At 40.1% G+C, this 22693-nt stretch overlaps 2 protein-coding genes across 2 annotated transcripts; both read right to left on the reverse strand.

Annotated features, from left to right (window-relative positions):
- Window positions 1-168: 168 nt before the first annotated feature.
- slc7a8b (solute carrier family 7 member 8b) lies at window positions 169-13626 on the reverse strand. The gene is made up of 12 exons (XM_056392272.1): window positions 13481-13626; window positions 12682-12906; window positions 10007-10211; window positions 9192-9343; window positions 7493-7618; window positions 6420-6573; window positions 5155-5278; window positions 4724-4827; window positions 4149-4245; window positions 3882-4031; window positions 2354-2531; window positions 169-1824 (listed from the first exon to the last, which is right to left on the reverse strand). Exons 2-12 carry the CDS (start codon window positions 12836-12838, stop codon window positions 1712-1714), a joined length of 1560 nt encoding a protein of 519 aa, XP_056248247.1. The 5' UTR covers window positions 12839-12906; window positions 13481-13626; the 3' UTR covers window positions 169-1711.
- Window positions 13627-14748: 1122 nt separating this feature from the next.
- prmt5 (protein arginine methyltransferase 5) lies at window positions 14749-21795 on the reverse strand. Its single transcript, XM_056391688.1, is given in 17 exon segments — window positions 14749-15521; window positions 15629-15693; window positions 15778-15888; window positions 15988-16191; window positions 16420-16595; window positions 16911-16998; window positions 17001-17032; window positions 17153-17211; window positions 18752-18829; window positions 18927-19088; window positions 19180-19343; window positions 19452-19501; window positions 19622-19734; window positions 19856-19990; window positions 20147-20232; window positions 21238-21356; window positions 21665-21795. Coding segments are annotated over 17 exon segments (1893 nt in total). The 5' UTR covers window positions 21763-21795; the 3' UTR covers window positions 14749-15368.
- Window positions 21796-22693: the final 898 nt, after the last annotated feature.

Below are 22693 nucleotides of genomic sequence, written 5' to 3' on the forward strand. Positions count from 1 at the left end.
CCCATAGATCAGCCCCAAATAGCCCACCATGTACTTTACTGTTTGTGTTTCTGTACAATCATCATAAGGTGATTAAAACCCCCAAATTAAAAAAAACACCAATGGCATGACCTCGGTGTCTTCAGTGGTTGTTATGACCCTATTAATGTCAATAATTACACCTCTGGATTTGTGAAAAAAAGTTTATTGTGGAAAGGACCTATTACTCCAGTAAATTAGAAGATCAGACAAGACCCCAAAACACCAGATAGTCAAAAGAATTAAGTTTTCAAAGTATACCACTGCCCCAGACCCTCAAGGGTCCAGGTCCCAGGGTTTACTGTGTGGCATTGATTTGCAGTAATTGAATTGATTGCTTTGAAATTTTTTGGGAATATGCATTACTGATTGTTTGCAGGACTTCTAGCCAAGATGAAAATAATCTCTCACGCATAGGCTTCTATGTGGACTGTACTTGATGGAGGTTTATATGTATATAAATATATACAATTAAATATGACGTAAACTGCATTAATTACCACATTTAAATGGATTACAGCGTCACTGACCTTTATTTTGAAGGAAAATTTCATTTTGTTTCCAGTCTTATTCTTGGTGGTGTGACACCTTGACCCACCTAGACTTGTCATTCCTTCCCTTTACTTCCGCAATTTGATCACTCATCGTGCGTGGGCACCACCCCTTCTACGTCAGGTATTCCAGCAGGTGGATGAAACATTGATGAGGTGAGGAAAGCAGCACAATGCCAATGCCACAGCAGTACAATCCAACAAAATTTGAGACTTTATGAAGACAACTATGCACCCCATTATCTGAGAGGTTTCAAACGTGTCCAAGACAAAATCCAGGTGATAAAAATACCAGAGAAAGTCACATGATAAATATGTATTGCTGATCTATTGTGGAGACTTCCCAGGGATATTTATTTATTTCTATCATGAGCTTTGTGTTCATGTCAACAAATTGCAATGACAGAGAGTGGAGGAAAATGAACATGGCAGTTTTTTCGGTGTGACTTCTCTTCATGCATGTGGATTGTTTTTTTTATATTTAAGAAGAGCTGCAGTGCTTTGGTGCCAAGAACTTATTTTCAAGGAAAACCTGTTTCACAAGACTAAATGTACAATAATCACCAGGTAAACAACTTTCCATGGGGATGATCAGAAGCAGAGATTCAAATGCAAGGATGTATTTTAAAAAGGGGAACATTTTGAATGTTGTGAGTCCAATGAGAATAAAAGCCATTAAAGCATCTGGAAAATTGAAGTTTAGTGTTGCTGTAATGAGCTGAGCATAAACAATACATAGAGTATGCAGTATAAAGACAACGTTGATTATGATGGGCTTGCACATAAAAATATTTTTCCACACAAAACAGTCAAAGACAAAAAAAAAGGGAGATGGTTTAAAGACTGAGGTGAAAACAAAAAAATGGCAGTGATTCATCACTTCTGTTGAGTGCAAGTGATATTTCATCTCAAACACTCATACGCTGAAACAAGTGTGTCCAGAATTAAGGCCAGTGAAAAACAGAGCAACACAGTCCAGTACTGTACACCATTTTAGAGTATTAAGGTTTTCATGAAGTGAATAAGTATGCTCATCTTTCTGGGACTCTTCCCCATGCTTCTTTTTTTTTTTTTTTTTAAATCCTTGATCCACATCCATGGAATCGTCTGTGCAGATGTTCAGCAGCCATTTGAGGGCTTTATCAATTTTCCCCTCCTCCCTCGTCTTTCTTTTGCGGACTGTTGGCCTCTGGGTTCTCTGTAATGTCTGGGTAGACCACTGAACAGAGCTTTTGGCACAGATGAGTCATTTTACCTGGATACAGTTGGGGATGGGAGAGACCAGGGAAATCATTTTTATATTAGAAGAGAATGGTTCTTTATCAAACTTGGTTGACATTTCATAAAAAAAAAAAAAAAAAAAAAAAAAAAATCTAGTTTAGTATCTAGTGGTGCAGTCACACAGAGTATGAGTCTTTAGTCTGAACCATAATAGAAAAAAATCAGTTCAGCTGAATTGTTACAGTTAATGATTTAAAATGGCCAATTATAAGTGAAACAGCATCACATATAGTGCAAACAAATGAGGCAAAACTGAACATCTTTGTTCTGGAACCTCTTTACCCCGTGTTTAATAATGAACCACACTGCAGTTCACTTGAATATGTGCAGAAACTCACAGCACACCTCAGCTGCTCATTTGCATGCATTTTCAGCTGCTCACACTGAACAGATGGAGGTCTAGAAATTTAATGAAACATACATTAACTGTGTGAATGCACCTTTAAAACAGAACTATTATACTATAGTCATTCCATAACAATGCCACCATGATGTTGCCTTACCAATAGCGATATTAAAACACGGTGGTTTGTTTTCCCAGTAGACTCCCAGGAAGTATGCAGGGACACCGGTCATCATGATGGCCAGTCCAATACCACAAACCAAAGGCTCAGAGTAGAGGGAGAAGACCAGCAGGAAGGCCCAGAAGAGCAGGTAGATCACTGGCCATATGAGGCTCACCTGCAGGATGAGGGACAGATATCCATTCACATCTACATGCCAGCTTAAAATGCAGTTAAATGAAAGACGAAAATAAAAACAATCAGAAAACAAAAATAAAACAGTTTACCTTTACATCAAATTTTAATTAAAACTTGAAACATAAAATTCACATATTCTGTGTGAATACACCTGTAGAAACCCGCAGGCTCCACATTTAACTCTGAAATGATATTATTAAACAGTGGAAGGGAGAAATTTCATTTTGGACCTCTTTTCTGTGCAGCATGGAAGTTACTTTTGACCTTTAAGTTAATAGTAATTGTGATCGAGATTTCAAAGGATTTCTGAAACTGGTCATAAATTAGGCTTCAGCCAAAACAAGTAATATCAGAATCTTGCAAAGACAGCAGAATATTTAATACACTCAATGTGAACTTTTTTATTTTTTTTTTAGGAACAGCATTGTAATACTGGGTAGGACCTCCCGAAAGGTTTGAGATGACTATTGTTTTGTGACATGGTGCATTATCATGCTGGAAGATAATCTGTGGCCGTAAAGGGAGGAACATGGTCAGCAACAATACTCAGATAAGCTGTGGCATTCAAACAACGGTTGATTGGTATTAAGGGGCTAAAATGTGCCAAGAAAACATTACCCACACATTTACACCACCACCCGCAGCCTAGACTGCTGACACAAGGCAGGTTGGGTCCATTGATTCTGACTCTACCGTCTGCATTTCTCAGCAGAAATCAAGATTGATCAGACCAGGCCACATTTTTCAGTCTTCATCTGTCCAGGTTTGACGAGTCTGTGCCTACTGAAGCATCACATTTCTGTTCTTGAGTGGAACTTGACATGATCTCCTGCTTCTCTCTTGTACATTTCTAAGATGCTGTCTGCTCAACGCAGTTGTAAAAAGTGGTTATCTGAGTTACCGTAGCTGTTCTGTCTGCTCCAATCAGTCTTCTCCTCTGACTTCTCTCATCAACAAGGTGTTTCTGTCCACAGATCTGCTGTTCACTGGATGTTTTTTTTGTTCCGAGTAAAACTCCATGGACTGTGAGACATAACACCCAAACCAGCCCGTCTGGCAACAAGAATCATGCCACAGTCCAGAGTCCCTGAGATCATATTTTTCCCCCCATTCTGATGTTTGATGTGAACATTAACTGAAGCTGCTGACCTGTATTTGCATTATTTTATGCAGTGCACTGTTGCTGCCACACGATTGGCTGATTGGATATTTGCATGAATGTACGGGTGTTCCTAATAAAGTGCTCAGTGAGTGTAGTGAATAGTCCTTATGAAAGACTTACAACCGCTGTCAAATGTCAAAACCCAAGTAGCTCCATCTGTGTCTTTACCTTGATGGGTCGATACATGTCAGGCTGTTTGATGCGCAGTACAATCTGCCCAGCGACAGTGACGCCATAGAAGAGGTAGTTGATGAAACCCACATAGTTTATGAGGGTGTAAATGTCGCTGGTGCACAACATCAGCAGAGTGGAGATCAACTGAATGTGGCGAGAAGGGGTAAAAGTTACATTTTGCACATGGGGAGGACAGAGGGCAAAGGACACAAAGGACAGACAGTAAATGTTCAGTTTCGTGTTGAGCGGGACAGGACTCACAGTGAACAGTAAGGCTGGAATAGGAGTGCAGCGCGTGACATGGATCATGGCCAGCAGACGTGGGAGGTGGCCTTCCCTTGCTCCGGCAAAAAACAGTCTGTGAGACAGAACCAAGGACAGTTAAGTACTGAGAGCAGAGCCAGATGGTGCTCGCTCACCGTGTGCACTCACCAGCTGAGGGAACAGCTCAGGAAACACAGTTCAGGTGATCATGGAAACACCAGTGTATAAATGAACAGCAGAGGTGAAACTGCAGGGTGAAAAATGGACCAAACCAGGAGTAAAATGAGCTCAGTACTTGCTATAACTCAAGTGGTAATAGAGACAAACAATTTCCCATTCAGGTATTTTCCCTACAGTCTGAAATCCAGCTTGTAGCCCCAGATATGAGTGTTTACACTGCTGAAGCATTTTATTCCTGTTTAGCTCTGCGTTTTCACCCTGTTTATCCCGTTTCTCTGTGTGCATCTGAAAATCAGCATCGGAATGAGACTAATAAAAGAAACCACAGCAGGCACAGAAGCTGCAACAGGGAGACAGATTGGACAGAGGGGGGAGGGGGAGGACAAACTGACCGCGACGACGTGAAGAGGGAGCCATTGACTCCCCCGAAGGTGGAGAGCGCCACAGATATGGGCATGATCCATGACATTACTCCTAGCAATTTCTCTCCAAATGTCTGGGAGAAATATTAGGAGTAGAGAGAGAGAGAGAGAAGAGGAGGAGGATAAACAGGTACACAGTTAAAAACACATTCGATAACGGCGACTAATCAAACATTTAGAAACTGAATGCAAAAGGACGCCAGGCTAAGCGTTACAGGCATTATGCTACAACGATGAGCATGCGTCACATCAGTGTGGTCGCTCTATATCACTGCAGGGCAACGCAACTACGTCATTTCAAGGCGATTACAAAACTCAGACAGTTTCTAACTACATGCATTCTCTACATGCGTAACCACACACTCAATCATATTTGAGTGACTGTGGGTCGGTTTTCTCACCACTGCTACAGCATTAGACGCCAGCAGTTCCTGGGGGCTCATGGCTGTGACGTAGGCCACGTTGGCAAACACGTAAACGAAGGTGACCACAGGGATGGAGATGAAGATTGCAAGTGGTAGATTCCTATGGAGAAAAACACAAGATTGCAATTCACAGTATATTAACCTCTGCTGTGACTGAAGTTTGAGGTTTCAATTGACAAATGTTACCAACCTTTGCTTCAACATGAGAAACCTTTGGATGCATAATTGGAAGTAGCTAAAGCATGTAAATGTACATGATGTATTTTTGATGTGGTCTGAGTTACTTGTTACTGCATCATGATAGAAGCTCGTTTGTTTTACATAAACATTTTCTCTACATATTTCTGAGAGAAATACTGAAATACATAACATTTCTAAATGGTTTAACTTGAACAAATGTTAAATGTTAATACATCTAACTTTGTCATATTTACTGCCAAAAGGTACAATCAATCCAGATCTGACCCATAGTTTACATAATACAGAACTGTTTGGGCTTCCACTTGTTATAACTTGGATCTTTTCTTTACAAAGACTTAACAAATTTACATTCATTCATTGATCCAATACTCAACCACACTCTTCTGTGATTTAGATACTGTATTTGCAATATAAATATATATTCAACATGTATTTTTATCTGTGTGTGTGTGTGTGTGTGTGTGTGTGTGTGTGTGTGTGCGTGTGCGTGTGTGTGTGTGTCTTTGATGTATTGAGTATTTATAACAATTAATGGATGTTTTTTCAGACAGACAGTAATCTGCCCATATAAAGTAACAGCAGAGGTGTGAATCATTTGCATCTTCTTCAATATTCAGAACAACTCTCCGATACAGGGAATCTCAGCTATGGAATAAACATCTTCATAACGCGACACAATCTTCCTCTCTCACAAAAGTTAACTCAGGCTTCTCTCTCCTTGCATCTTTTTTTAGCAACATTGCCTGTGAGCTGCAAATCTACATTTGTACATGTTGTCTTCTATTGTCTGCACATTATTGGTTCTTTTTTTCCTTGTTTTCTTCAGTATGTGGTGATATCTGAAACACTTATTACCCCCTCCTGCTTCTTCATTGAGATGTCTTCATGGGCCCATTTGAGTTTTAATCTTACTTAAATCCTTTTTTCATCTGTTAATATATTATGTTATTTTTGTGCAGATTAAATCAAATTGTTATAACAAGCCTTTGTAAAATGTGGCTGATTTGCAACGGTTAAAAAGCAGGATTCAAAAAGGTTACCTGTATGGGTCTACTAACTCCTCTGTGACGTAGTTGAGGAAGTTCCAGCCTCCATATGCAAAAGAGCCTTGCAGAAAGGACAGAGCTATAAGACCAACATCATAGTCACGGAAGGTCTCAAAGGCATGTACTGGCTCCAACCAGTAATAGTGACCTGTGAACCAAAAAACAGACATCAGATTTCACTGAAAACAAAATAAACATGATGTGAACTGCTTTTCACTACCACAGTCTGAGCAGCAGAGGGCGCCAAACACAACATACAATGTTCTGATAAGTTGAGAAAAGGTCTTTCAGTTTATTATTCCATGTTTCTTGCCACCTTTTTTTTTTTATTATACAGTATCTACACTATCCATTTTTCTGGTTATTAAAGACTTGCATAAAGATGTGTGATGTCTTAGCTCATTAAATATTCTCTGGTTCTCTTATAAATGGAAAGCAATAATCAATACCTGATCTAGACAAAGTAAAAACTCTGCCCAAAAGAGATATATATTAATTAGCCTGCAACTCCAGCTTCAATCTCAGACATAGTGGGATATGAGGCAGCTGAGTCACATGTATGAGTTTGTCGCTGGGCCTGGAAGTGTGTGTGTCCATGAGTGTGTGTGTTTGGATTATGAGTGGGATGAAAAACAGTGTAATCTCTTTCCCGTCAGGATCACAAATCCTGTGAGAGGCACAAGGGGACTATTGCTGTCATGGTAACCGAAGCATGGCCACTTCAAAAACGTTTTTCCCTATTTTAGCATCAAGACAGTGATTTGTGAATTGGGGGTCAGGACAAAAGGACGGGGGATGAAATGGATTAACAAAAAATAAGAGAAAAAATTACATATTTATTATGAAACTCTGGATAACTTCACCTATTCAGACCTCTAAATAATATTCAAATGAAGCACTCAGAAGGGAATTTCATTCCTCAGCTGAACTTTTCACAAACAAAAGACATCGCAGATACAAATAAAGTTATTATATGCAGCTGCAGTTGACAGTGCTTTACTTTAAAAAAAGCTATAAGCCAAAAAGTTTGGGAAACACTGCCACACCCCACCCCTCGCAAATATTACCTTTGCAAATTTGGACGACACCCATGATTATGATTAGGCCCAGGGCCAAAAGCTTGCCAGTGGTGAAGACATCTTGGACACACGTGGCCCAGCGCACACTGTAGCAGTTCACCCATGTCAACAACACTGAGGACAGCAAGACATAATATCACAGTAGGTTAAGATGTTTCATCGACTGGCAGTTCAAGCTGCAAGAGATAATACTCCTATATAACAAAGACATGACCTTTTGTTAAAGTAACTCCAACAAAAAAGGTCAAGTTAGAGTATTGAGAAACATTCCTCAAAACATGAAACAAGACAAAAATTCCTGAGCCAGACAGAAACATTTTATACTTTATGGCTGAAGCAGCACACAAAAACAAAGAAAAGGAAAAGGAGCTGCAGAATGAACTATATAAACAGGTTAACGTACAAGTAAAAAATTCTATTTTTTTCTCTTAAAATATCAAATTACTGCAGAAGTAACACTGGTTATTGTAGCTGAATAGCATATCTAAAGGCAAAACTGGGTCATGTAAAAAGATAGGATCTAATTTTTAGTCATAATCAGTTGAAAATGTGCGTGCTAATTTAGATCACACTCACGTGGAAATTAGTCTTTCCCTTGGTGTTAAATATTTGTTTTGCCTTCGCAAATATTTAACATGCCTTACATCGTCTTAACATTTTAATTTTAGAATATTTAATTAAATTTTATTTATTTTATTATAATTAAATTAATCAGCTTATTGGCAAAGCATTTTTAAGCCTTTGAGAATGAATCATCTTCAGGACCAGCAGAAGTGAGCTACAGAAATGTAACACTGAACAGAAAAGCTCGTCTTCTGGTTGAAATAAGGGGACATGACAAACCAAAGTCCAGATTATTGATTGTGTAAATATCATTTTAAAGCCCCTTTATGGAAAATTTTAACATTTGTCACTTTGGGTTAGGTGCCAACCTTCTCATAGCAAAGTGGCAACAATGCCAGCATTTGTACTGCATTTGTGTGAAACTCATGTGAAGCTAGTTTAGCTTGGCCTGTGTGATTCTCTACATTCACCCCAATCACCAAAATTAAAAGGCCAGATTTCCGGTAAATATGTAAGAATTGCTTCAGAAAATTGCAAAAGCATTTGAACATTCAGTCTCAGGGTTGACGTTTTGAGTTTCTGCTTTACCTTTACATTGTACTTGCTCATGTACATATTACAGAGCCCTCTAGCAATTCCATGACATTCGAGAGCAATGATTCAGCAGAGTTATTACTTAGTCTTTACTATGACTACAGCTCCTACACTGCCCATAAGGCAAATCAACAACACATTTTGTTAGACCTTCACTGCCTGATACATTTGTTTCAAACTCCTTTATTTCAAACAGTTTTTCACACAGACTTTCTGTTCAAAATTTGTATCAAACTTCTCGCCAAGCTCAAGACAAATTGTCTCACAAAACTCCTCCACAGAAAGCCAAGTAGTTTTCGCACAGCTTCACCAACAATTAAATCTTCTAAGCTCTGTTTCATAAACAAATGGTGTTAAAAAAAAAAAAAAAGGTACAACAGGAGACTCTTTAGCAAATAAGCCTTAAATTCGTCATCCTGGACAATATCCCTCAATGAGGGGTTCATCGCGTTCCTTCATGATCTGTATCTGTTAATGCACTGAACTCAATCAATAAAGATTCAATCTTCAGTTTTATTTTATCACTCACAAAGACAGACGGCAGCCAGCAGGCGAAGCCCGGTCTCTGGGGGGAGGCAGGAGGGGAAGAGAGGCTGCAGGACGTAGTTAGAGAAGGTGAGAGCAATCACAGCCTGGTTAGTGGGGTAGATGACCAACACTGCAATCCACAGGCGCAGAAACCTGAGAGACGACACAGGGAGTCCGGGTTAATGAGACATGGCAACACATTTCTGTCACACACCAGCAAGTGCATACAACTGCGCGCGCACGCACACACACACACACACACACACACACACACACACATAGTGAGTGAGAATACCAGCCCTCGTTATAGAAAAATGTAGTGCGAAACAAAAGGAAATTAAGCATATTAACTGAAGTACATTATAATAATGCACTGGAGCATTGTTGTTGAAGATGAGAGAAATGAGTGGAACTGGGTCAATGACATTCTGGGAAGCTGGGAATGCAAACTAGACTACATGAGGCTTTAATTACATGGTGAACTGTAAAATTCCCATTAATTACAAAAAGCTTGCTACAACAGTTTGTCAGTTTTTTAATTTTTTTTTAAATTTAATTTTAATCTTAAAGTGTTTTATACTGTGTTCTGTTTTTAATTGTAAAGCACTTTGATCCTGTGTTTTGAAAAATATGATATAAATACTACTTATTTATTATTTTAATACTACATGAATTATAATGGATTGGAACACAACCTTTTAATACAGACTCTCATGTAACTGCAAATATTTGTTAAAGCCCCTCTGTATATAATATGATTTTAGCATCTTTCAAAGGAAAGAAAAAAAATCCAAATAAAACAGCATTTCTTCTCACCCAGCCAGTCCTCCAAAGATGTCTTTGACATAGGAGTAGTCTCCCCCTGACTTGGGGATGGTCACGCCTAATTCTGCATAGCAGAGAGCCCCAATAGCTGTGATAACTCCAGTGGCAACCCACACAATGATGGCCACGCCCACTGAGCTGGCATTCTCCAGGACCCCCTTAGGACTCACAAAAATCCCCGATCCAATGATGTTGCCTTAGTGAGTGAAACAGAGACAGAAACAAATTAAGAGCAGATCTTAAATGCTCTGGAGACTGTAGTCAAAGTTAGAATTTAAAGTGGCAATAGTTTTTTTTTGCTTTAACTTATCATTATGAAGTAAATGTTGATTTCAGTCTCAATTTACGGCACAAACTAAGCGTGGGGGTTAAGGTTAAGGAAATGGCAGACAGTGGAACAACCAAAGTAACTGTGGAAACTCTACCCAACAAAAGAAGAAGAGCCCTGTTATCAGAAGAGGCAAAGAGGTTGATGACGGATAGTGATAGTAAACCATGATTTATGTCTGTGTGATAATCTAAACAAAGAACACCTTTTCTGCTGCCCTTTCTAAAATGGGCAGTGGTGAAACTTATTATATTCTGTTATATACTTATATAAAACACAAGGGAGGAAACTTGAAAAGTTGCCTATTGCCACTTTAAAGTTACACAAAAAACAATGTGAATACAATAAAATACACCACCCATATTACAGATATACAGAAGATTGGTATTTGGTTGATGATACACTGATGAACAGTGGGAGAAAAAGAACCATGAGACTACTGAAGCAGAATCCAGACTATAAAGGAAAAGCTACAATTTCCTGTCGCATGATCCTCCATTTCCTTTGGTGTTCATGTTTTACATATGATCACATTTTTCCAATACAGAATGAATTTGCTCAGTCTAGCCCTGCCCCACAGTGTATTTTCACTCATTGATCTTCATACTTAGGCTAGAGCTATGGTCTCATATTCTTTAGTAAAACCAGAAACCAAAATCTGCACTTGGACTGGTTAAACAGGTATCCCTTAAAAGCTCACTGCTGATTGGTGCTGCTAATATTTTTATGTTTGCGTCATGATGTTTGTCTTTTAATGCCCAAGGAGATGGAAGAATGAGTTCATATCCTGTGACTCTTGGGACCAGCAGGAAACAACAAATCCAGGTCTGGAGGCAAATACAGTGCGTTTCTTTGTTGAACACCACTAATGTAAAGCTTTATGTGTGGCTATAAAATTATCCTCTCTCAGGGACTGAAAGGGTGGAAAATATGAGTAGAAGAGTCATGACACTTCTTACTCTGATTTTATAGTAATAAGTTGTTTGACACTTTGGCCAGTTTGAATGAAATCCCTCTGTGGTCATGTAAGACTGCACTTACAAGTGTGTCTCAGCGAAGCCACAGACAGAGGGGATCAGAAAACGTTTAAATATATTACAAAAAGATTCACTTCGAAGGACTAATTTGTTACTATTGCTAATATTTTGTTGATCAAACTTTACGTATGTTTTTTTTTCCAGTATCATAATGATTTGATTAATTTTAAATAAATTCATAAAACTTTGTTCTCCAGCTGGTCACCACTGTTTAATCCCAGTATATGCCCATCATGTCATGGCAGATATGGGCTTTGTTTGGGCTGACCAAATGAGGCCCAATTTTCAACACAGAGTGGCTCCACACAGGCCCAAATGGCTTATCTGCTGCATAGTTGGAGCACCCATAATAATCCATACATCATATTCGGGCCAACACAAAAAATTACGGTCCAGACATTTTTTTGTCAATGGTGCAGCGAACACACTCCAACAATGTCTCTGATGGTGATGGAAATTGCAGTCTCAACAATGGTGGACACCCATTAGTGGGATTGCTTTTTATTGACTCGTTTTTTTTTTTTTTTTTTCTCTGCATGTGTGGGAGGTGGGCAGGCACTGAGGAGCTTTCATGACATCCAACAGTTCCCTGGAAACATGAAAGTGACTATAAAAGAGCACATGCAGGATGCATGGTGCTGGGAGTGCAGTGAACATGCGCATTAATCAACAGAAGATTGAAGATGCAATTGAAAATACCATATGGTAGAGAATTCTGTCGGTAATGCTCAACCACTTAGGGTGCAATGCAAATATCTGTATTTTTTGAAGTCACCGCAGCTCAATTCAGCTACATTTTCTTTGTACGTGTAAAAGATATATGGTTCAATCACATCATGAAAATACTTAAAACATGTACTTAAAATGAACAAATACTGCTTGGGTGGCTGGGATCTAAAATTGGACCTCATTATTTCAAAACAGTGATAACTGACACACAAGATGTCAAATAGCTGTAAATAATTACAAGTCAAACTGATGAGCTGTTGCCACTAGTTTATCAATATCATACTATATGTAGTCGGACAACTTAATGGATTTTTGGTTCGTTGTTGTTTTGGTTTGTTTGTTAAATTTAAAGGATGCAGTGGAGGGCAAATCATTTTTGTAGTAGTATGAAGTACTGGTAACGCATAAAAAGGACCAACTGGTATGAAATGGGCTCTTTATTTGGAAAATTGTCGTTTCATTAACATATAGTTGATCTTGTAAAAATCGGTGGGTGCTTCACTGCCTGGGGGTGGGGGTGGGGTGGGTGTAATATTTGATAGTAATAGTACAATTCATGTGAATGGACTTACCCACTATGATGCCACAGGCGCTGACTAGGCCGATTTGTTTTTTCAGAGCTACCCCGGAGCTTCCTCCTGCATCTTTCCCCACACCCGACTCAGAGGCTGGCGACTCCGGCTGATCTCCCCCGCTGCTGCCTCTCCGCTTCTTCGGACCCTCGCTCATCCTGCTGCCCGGTGTGTCTGCCTCCTTTGTGCCTCAGGTGACGGGGGCAACGTCGCCCTACTTAAAGCCTACCAATGCATGAATCAGGAATTATGGTAGCATTGTTTAAAAATAAATTTAAAAAAATAAATTAAAAATAGCTCTGTAAATCTCATTTCCCGGACACATTTGCTGAGTAATTTCACCACCACTTTCTCTCGAGCCGTTAGATTTCAAAAATGCTGAAGGCAGTGGTTTCCATCTTTTCAGTTGGCTACAGTGGAGCTAAAATTAGATCCCGCATCCCGGCATTAATAATTCAGAGTGCCACAAGATGAACGGCCCCGCCACTTTACGTGGAGGGTTTTTTTTTTTTTTTTTTGTCATGGCCACAAACAGACTTTGAAAACACTTCAGTTTGTTTGACACAATGAGTCGCTGAAAAGACGTTAACTTAACCCGTAAATGTTAGATGTTGAAGTTCAAATTCACATTTTTAACGTGCATCGCGCGAGACTAAGCCGAGTTTTCTGTAGTTACCAACTAGACTGTTGGAATTTGCAATTAAACTCATCAGCAGGAACCTCCTGTTTTTTTTTTTGTTTGTTTTTTTTTTCACTGAATAAAACTTGAGAAAAAGTCATTCATACAGAGCTGACCCACCTTTCCAGCAGCTGCGGTAGCCTGAAAACCCCCTGGAAGCTTGCTGTTAAGTGACTGGCTTCATGTTTGCCATTATTCCTGTGGGGGAGACCGCGATGAGAGGGATAACAAAAGACCTCCAGCTGACAGCCTCGATAAATAGAAAAGCTGGTTATTTTCAACCAATCAGCGTGGCCCGAATTGTCAACACGTCGTAGGCCCCGCCCTCTGTAGTGAGGACCCAGGTCTCTGTTTTTTCCATTGAAAGATGATTAAGTTCCTACAGCAAAGAGCATGTCCATTCAAACTGATTGAATGGCCAAAAAATTGGAGGTGTAGTGCTGCTTCCAAAATAATGCATATTTCAAATGTGGGTCATGTATACTTTAAATAACAAAAATTATTGGTAAATTGCTCAAATTAACATGAAATAAGATTGCTTCTCACCAGTTTTGTTCATTTGTTTTGTTTTTTGTTGTAGACTTATCATCCTACTTACAATTTGGATGGAATTTCCTATATATATATATTTATAGGAAATTCCATCCAAATTATATATATATATTATGTTTAACTTGGAGTGAGTGTTCTGAGAATGTTAACGAGAATATAGGTATTTATTGGGTTGGTTGTAGCCAGTGAGATTATCTCTGCAAGATCAAGAACTACAATGGACACAAGTCTTGGAGTTTATCATAGCATCCTTTGCATTTTTGTAGGTGTGACTAATGTTCTCCTTCTCAAAACGTAAACTAAAAAACTGTAGTGTAAGCTTAATACATTAACTCTGTTACAAGTATACGATCTGCATTTCAATTTACGCCACTTTTCAAATAAAAATGGCAATTCTTTAAAACATTACCATAATCTCATGTTAAAATTGCACAGGCAGTCAAAAGATTTGAAACATTTTTGGCCCTAGCTGTGTGTCTATCTTGAGCAAATGCAACTTGTATGTCACTTGTGAACAAGTGGTGTTATCATGCCAAGCACGCCAAGCATGATAAGACCAGGCAGGGCGTGTTTGTGGGCTATACTCATAGACTCAAGTAATGGTATGGTCAAGTATGCACAGAGAAGGGTACAGAGCAGGTGGGGACCAGGAGGTGGAGCGTGTTACACTACAGGCTGTAACCTAAGGGTGACACCTACTGGACAAGTCACATTCTTACCTTAGGTTGTCACCTCCTTTAAACAAACTGCACTGCCCCTGCTGTCATTCTAAAATTATTCACAAATTTCTATGATTATTTATGTTCCAATCCCAAGAACTTGCAAAGCATACGGAGAACATTACAGTGTTGTCTTTATTAACATGGTTCAAACATACAGAAACAAAATAACAAAGGTATGAAGAGACACCCCCAAAACAACATGGTATGTGACCTGAATACATAACCCTCTTCTCGCCCTCGGTGCTGAGGGAAGGGGTCTTTTGTCATTATGTAAGAATTGGTATGGAATGTGTATTTGATAAGGCAAAGGTCTGGGTGGATTGAGTGTGTATGTCTGCAATGCCTGTTCAGAGGGGTGGGGAAAGAAACCGTAAAACATGACAAACCGGTGGCAAGATGTTTGACCTAATCTGAATGAGCCGTTCTCACAGCAACAACACACTTTGTGTAGAGATGATGATCCATGCCTGATGAAACAGACTTCTACAGCAAATTCTGAGAACATAAGACTGAAAAATCTGGTTTACCGAATCTTTTAAATTTCATTGCCGGCTGAAAAGTGCTACCATTGGAGGTTTAAAACCCAGACCGGACTGACTAAGGGCTCACACCTCAAGTCCAGGTTTTAACTGTGTATATAAAAAACAAACCAGGCCGCCCCACTTCAACTGCCACTGAGTCTCACTGGAAGGTGTGTGTGTATGCCTGTTGACGGGTGTGCTGATGTGTCATCTTCACAGGCCGATGGTGTAGGAGCGTCCTGCTGGGTTGTGGATGGCGGAGCAGGAGGGCTCGGTCACGGCCCATTCATACCACACCTTCTTCCCATTGTTGCAGCGCCAGAACCTCACTGTAACATCATCGTCCCGGGTTATGGAGATGGGTTGCTATTGGAAGGAACAAAGGGAAAAAAAGGAATATTACTCTGAACATATGGCTTATTTTTTTTAATGTAAAATAAAAGGAAATCAATTAAGAAGAGACTATAACTCACTTTGAGGGGGAAAAGGATGGGGAACCAGGAGAACATTCCAGGTGAATGTGTGTCTGGTTTTATACCTGAAACAAACACACACAATATTAACATTAATATTTAAACCAAATCTCAGCACAACACGATTCCTCTTCACTGAGCCGACTTACTGAGTGTGACGTCTTTGTACAGTGTGGTTTCAAAGTAGCCAGCAAAGCCATGCAGCACCGAGTTACAACCAACTGAGAATCTGAGGCACTGATACCGGTTATTGTTCATATCTGAAAGAAGAAAGAAACAATGGTCAACATATTTATATCACATTATGGTAATGTGTATAGTGTACTTTTAAATTGGGAGTTTAGTGTGTTTTTATCTACCTGTTGTGGGGTGTGTGAAGGTGAAGCATGGTTTGGGTTCAGCCAACTGGTGGAAGTTATGGAGACGCACTACGTAGGGCGTCTCAAAATGGCACTCTGGGTCCTTGTCACGCTCCCGGCAGCTGCGTACTTCGTTGTAAAGCTTGGAGGAGGACAGAGGAGCCAGGAAGGACGTGTAGGAACAGGGGATGCTGACTCCGTCATCTGAAGGAGATGAGATGAAGGAGAAGGGGAAACAGAAAGTGATTGGAGATGCAAGGAAGCATGGAAGGTAATGGAGGGTAAAAAATGCTTTCCACATTGTTTGATACAGTAACCAGTCGAAGGTGTTCTGCATTCAATGACATCTACGTACATCTACAGCTACCGCATCTACGTAGCTGATTTAAAGAGCCACAGTTAGAGTCATCTTAAAACACAACAGTGAATTACCTTTGAGGAAGTGCTGCGCTCCATCTAAGCATTCAGGGGAGAGTTCATTGTCACCAAACGATCCAAGCAGCTCGCTGACAATGATGTCAGCTTTCTCTGGTGCTGCCCAATCCCGCATGTCACATGACACCACAGTCACCTGATCACCCCACTCCTCAAAGCGCCAATTCTCTAGCCTGAACAAGTTACAATTAAAACATCAGTGGTGCAGGAAATTAATGACATTAGCATTCAAAGTTTCAGGCTCCATAGTGGTCTATAATTATATGCAAAGTCTAACTACTAAAAATGGGTTACAAATTTGTGTAACTTAAGAAAGATCTTGCACATCTACACCCACTTTAACTGGTGTGTATCAGTTGCTATTCTGTTTGCAGGGAAAGGATTTTTTGTTCAGATGGTTTCAGTTTTTGTGCGTTAATATTTTTCCTATGCATGCTTCAGTGTGTACAGACATCCACATTTAACATAAAGTGCAGTGTCATACTCACGTGATTACAGCATTGGGATTTTTCTCTACAGCATACACCCTCAGCTTCCTGTCTGCCTGTCTGGCAGCACGCAGGGACGCATTGACCAGGGACCCCTACCTGCTCCCAACACCATCAACACTCTGTGTGAAAGAGAAAACATCATTTTACAGGATGCTTCATGACTTCTCTCAGAAATGAAGCTATAGGCTGTGGCACTATTCTGTCATTAATCATTGAAAGAGTTGTGTCCTGCTACTCACTGGACATTTGTGTCTTTCTGCTCCTCAGGAACTCTGTCAAGTAGACATTTATATACAGCCTGGAAACACAAAGATAAGCAGGTGCATCAATATGTTGGATGTCTATAAAAGATAAACCTATAAGATAATCAAACAAGAATAAAATATGGCCCATTAAGACTTAACCAGCAGTCACTTCCAAGTAATTTCCAACCTGCTGCTAAGATTTTATCACCACATAACGTCGTCTGACTAAATCCCCATACACATGAGTTAAAGACAAAGACTGTGCAGTGAGTTCAGCTATAGTTCCTTGTAAGTGTTCACTCAGAGAGAAAATTAGAAGTGACAGTCTGTCTTATTGTGTCTCACACAGCTCACAGCCTCCGTCTGGGTGACAAAATGCTGCTGAGGTGTGCGTCTCGCTCGCAAGTGGCTCTCTTGTATGGAAATGAGCTAGGATTTGTCCAAACAGTCAGAACTGTCGTTAGATGCTTTTGTGAAAGAAAGAAAAAAAAAAAAAAAAAAAGTCACTAAAAGGTTTCTAAAAATGAAAACTGTTGTGGAACTGTGTAAAGTCCAACACTCGGTCAGCTGACCAATGGTGTAACTTCATCACCATCATTCACTAAGTCACAGACATTTGGGGATGTTGTGCTGGACCGTAGCTGTGCATTAAATGGCTCTACAACATTTACAGCTCTATCCGTCAGCTCTACGTCTTTCACCGGAATTTAAACAGAAAGAGACAAGTCAGTGATGCCCAAGTCCTGTTCACAGCAACTCCCCGTTCAGTGCTGCTACACTGCTTTTCTTTTTTTTGTTTGTTTTGTGGCTGAATATTTTTTTGTTTTTGTGGTTAAATCATTTGGTGAGCTTCCATCATCCTCCCTGCAGTGGCTCAAAGATCAAAAGCTGGGCAAACTGTGATCACCAGGCTGACTAATACCAGACTGCTCACCAAACCAAAGTGCCTTATAATTTTAAGATTCTCAGCAGGCTACACACTAAGTAGGGAAGGTTTTTTTTCCAGTTGATTGAAGATTCACATAAGTATTGAACGAAACTCCCCACGCTCAGCCAATATCAGCCCATCAGGTGCTGGTTGGTCACAGACACAACTTAAATGAAAAATCAAAGTAAAAATAAACATCATCTCAGTGTGTGTTGGTTCACTTTGGTTTTCATTTACACGAGAATATTTAAGTCAGGGTTTTGACTGGTGTAGACGCTGTTCAAGTTCACTATGTACAGAGGGCAGTGGCATGTGGAATATGGATGGGGGCTTTTAAGGGTTATGGTTCATTAGACACAGGAGAAAACTCTGCTTCATGTGAAAGTCAATAAACACTGTTAATTTGATGGAGCATATCTGCTGTGTGAGATTAGACACTACAAACAATGTCACTGTGAACAGGTCGTAACCTCCAGACGGTTCTGTGTAGACTTTTAGACACTGCCACTGCAATTTTATAGACGAAATAACACTGTGGATAAACTGTATTTGTCTATGGCGCAAACAAAGTTCTGTTTGTGGCTTGTCAACTTGTGCTCTACGGTTCTCCAGTACTGTGAAAATGTTCCAGCGGGTGCAGTTACCACTTTGTCTAATGGCCTTACTTGTTGGTACTGTGAGTATTTAATAGGATCCTTCTCAAACACTTCATATGTCTGAGACTCCAGGTTGTCCATGAGGGGCTACAGGGAAGAGAGAAAAACACTCTTCAGTCTTCACTGTCAAAAGGTAAAAACACATTTATTTCAGATACATGAACACAAATAAGCACTTTCTTACCTGGAGGGGAGACTGCAGGTAGTCTTCGTAACCCTTTGCAAAGAGCTCATACGCATTGGGTGCGGGCCGGTTCTGGTTGAGGTATTCCAGGTACTGCAGGTAGGATCTGAAGTCCTTGTCAGTGTGGCGACTGGTGCCCATGAAGATGAACTGGGCCTCCAACTATGTAAAGAGATTGTTTGTATTAAAATAATACCTAGACATTTGGTTAATTTCTTTTCAATAAAAACAGCTTGTAATTATTATTTTGTACCTTGAAAAGACGGAAGATTATTCGCTGATGGGCTTTTGACAAAACAGGGAAGCCCTTCTTATTAGTTAGGAAGATGCTGGTGGGAAGTATGGCTGCTTTGATAGGTTCCCCGAGCCACTTATCTATCACAGCATCTGACGGCATGTCTGCTCCGACTTCAATAGCTTTAAGAATACAACACAGTAAATTTTTAGTAGCAGATATAATGACATAATTATTTCTTAATACACTGACTTTGCCCAAGGCAGCTGCTTCACAGTGTGCTCTCTCACCGAGACAGATCCTCTTGTTGTAATCACAAAGGGTTCTAAATGAGTGCCACCTGAAAGACCAGAGGCGGGTAAAGAAAGTGAATCAGGATTTTAAAGGAAATCAATGACAACTGTTTTAGCACACAGACAACACTCGACTGCTCGGGAAGTGGGGCTTTCATGAAACTCACCAGCTCCAGGTCTTCTCATCAACACTAGTGTCATCGATGCAAGAGGTCGCTTCATTCTCAATGAGATCTTCCCGCATGTCCTCTGACGCCATTAGCGGGACACGTATCCAGAACTATTCAGACACAGAGGACAACAGCAGTTAACTGATGACTTCAGCTTCATGTCTCGCTTTCGCTGTTATCTAAAAGCAATCTATATGTGCATATTGAGTTTTTCTTAACGCTGTGTCTTACATTTGAGGTGTGGTGTCCGGTGTGGATGTGGTTCAGTAGCAGGCGGGCTAAATTGGCATTATGAGGGCCCCTCAGAGGAATCATGAAGACAGGCAGACCCAGGTAAGCCGAGAAGTTAAGCTCCTGCGCCAGAGCCTGAAAAAGAATGATGAGAGCATGAAGGGGAGGACATGACGACCCATGTTAGGAGGGGTAGATACAAGAGACTGGAGACCATGAGTTGACTCGTGCTACAACATCTTGAGATCAAAGAACCCTCTTTAAAAAATAAAAAAAAGTGTAGGAACTTACGGCCTCCGAGTTCCTGCGCTCTGTCTCGATTTCTGAATCCGCTTCGATCCATGGAGAGAGCTTCCCAACAATAAGAGTATTCCAATCTAGACAAAGCATAATGGGTATTTAAAAAATCCCTTGAGTCATCCAAGCTCTCAGTTTTCTGGTCCTAAACCAAGTGTGAAAAAGGGCTGAAGTTGATATTTAATCTATGATAATTTGAGATAATATGAGAACCCCTTTTGTTAGTGATGGTACAAAGAGAACAGTGTTTTAATAATCCCAGTGAAAAAATGCAGTGTTACAGCAGCCAGGAAATGTGTCTATATATAATATTCTGGATGATGTGATTTATTTGGGCGTTTACTTTTAAATTGATTGATTCAATTTTCCAGCCTTTACGTTCACATTTTCAAAGATTCATCATGTCACATGTTGAATGCCTGTTTTTGGTCTTAATAAACTGAGTCAAGACCAGGGAAGTTGATTAAATGACGTTCAGACTTTCTCGTTCTTATACCAAGAGGGAAGGAAAACTTTACAGCAACAGATTATGATATGTTGTACTGTATTTAATAAATATATTAGAATGCTGTCAATAAACCAAACCAAAGGAGCAATATTATGTCTGAGAATATAAACTAGATCTGTAACAAAAGGAGTGAGGTGGTTTAAAAGTTAGAGAAGCAACCCTGTGCCTGCCTATGTGGTAATATACTGTACATCTGGGTGAACTGTACATTAGTGTTAGCAGGTAATATTATGTACTGGGCAGCAGGGTGCCCAGTACATAATACAACTGAACATGATGAAACTTGAACAGGCATAGAAACTAGTGTGGCTATTATAATAACAGTAAATGATTCTGAGTGGTTCAACAAGAAAAACTGGAATTCAGGAGCAAATGCCTGTTATCTGTATTAACATTTTATATGGAAGTTTACTCTTGATCTGTCATTTAATCAACCATCAAGTCATCCATCACCTATGGTTTTACAATGGGCCTATTCCAGCATAGAGTGGTACAGTTATCAACTGTCTAGAAAGAACTTAAAACAAGTTAATGACTATTAACACCTGACTTAATAGAAGATAGTAGAAGGACTAACCTCTTCCACACAGCAGCAGATCTGACCGGGTCTGGGCACCAAGTCGGGATTTAGCGGGATCCAACTCAAACTCTCTCTTGAACCTCGGGTGGAACAGGGGCATGCACAGGAAGTCAAACCTGGACATCAGAGAAAGAAATAAGAGTTTTATCATTGATATGATTTGAAAAAAAAGTCAGCCAGGTGTAAAACGTAAACCTGTTTGCCTAACTGTCCCCCAGCCAGCTCGCGAACATGAACAGAATAGCCTGTACGAGCATAAGAGACTGGGCACCAGAGTCAAGCATCGTTGTGATTCGGCACGTGCTGGTAATTCACCGGCTAGCTTAGCAAGCATCACGCACTATGCTAGCAACCCAGCACACACCTCTCTTAAACTCACTTCCAATGAAAAAAAATAACCTGTAGATTGCTGTATGCTCCTTACCCAAGTTTGGCGACCGCGGCTAACGTGTCGGCAACCTCCGGCACACAATTCAAATCTCTCCCGCAGGACACCCTGCTCCCCGTACTGGCAGACGCCATGATTTTTGCCGACTGAATGATTGACTGGGACCATCTCGTTGCGCTGCCTTTCGAGGAAACTGACGCCATCTTGGATCTGCAAGGACGCACATGCCCATTGGATAGCAGGGTGTGTTAGAGCCAAAATGGCTTTGCTACTACGTCAGTTGCATGGTTCGTAAATTACCGCGATAACTGCGCGTCGTGGGTCTTGAGTTTATGGTTATTGTACTCAGCAGTTGAAGTCTTTGTGTTTTTTGACTTACTGCAGAAATGTTTTGCAAGACAAACACATTTTATGCTGTAAAATGTTAAAATGGGACTCCGAATAATTTGAAAAATGATTATTTGTCCGTGCATGAAATATGATTCTTCTGCAGTTGCTCACGTTGTATAAGGACATGTATGTAATGTATAATGCCAGCTTAGGGTCCGTGCATCACGGACGACTATTGCTTTTCCCTCAGATAAATTATTACTTCAGTCTTCTATTCCTCATGTTGTTGTTTTTGTAGCTATATTTTAGACACGGATGGAAAGTAGGTGTAATACTAAATGAAAATTCTACTGTTGGTGGTTGGTGCCTTCTCTTAACAACAAACTGAAAATGATGACAAAGATGTGTATGGACTTGCTCACAAATGACAAGATGATTTGGTCACTAAGTAAAATGTACAAGGTTTGCAGAAAGTGGCTTCTCTGGATATCACTTTTACAGCAGATAGGATAAAATATCACTTACGTCCACATGTGTGCTAGTGTGAGTGAGTGTGAGTGTGTGTGTGTGTGTGTGTGTGTGTGTGTGTGTGTGTGTGTGTGTGTGTGTCATATTTGAGAAGCCTATATAAGGATCACAACATTGTCTTTTTTGGAGTAGACAGTCAACAGAAGATGAGAAGTTGCAGGGGTCTCTACTACAAACCACAGTGGGATGTACAAAGTTTATGATTCT

The sequence above is a fragment of the Seriola aureovittata genome, chromosome 12 (assembly GCF_021018895.1).
Source record: "Seriola aureovittata isolate HTS-2021-v1 ecotype China chromosome 12, ASM2101889v1, whole genome shotgun sequence".
NCBI lineage: Eukaryota > Metazoa > Chordata > Actinopteri > Carangiformes > Carangidae > Seriola > Seriola aureovittata.

Bases quoted from the DNA above. Each gene is read 5' to 3' on its own strand.
- slc7a8b (XM_056392272.1), bottom strand. From the start codon at position 12,838: ATGAGCGAGGGTCCGAAGAAGCGGAGAGGCAGCAGCGGGGGAGATCAG. The intron at 4,828-5,154 runs GTGAGAAAACCG...TATTTCTCCCAG, and splicing joins CGTCTAATGCTGTAGCAGTG to ACATTTGGAGAGAAATTGCT. The intron at 4,032-4,148 runs GTGAGTCCTGTC...CGCCACATTCAG, and splicing joins TTCCAGCCTTACTGTTCACT to TTGATCTCCACTCTGCTGAT.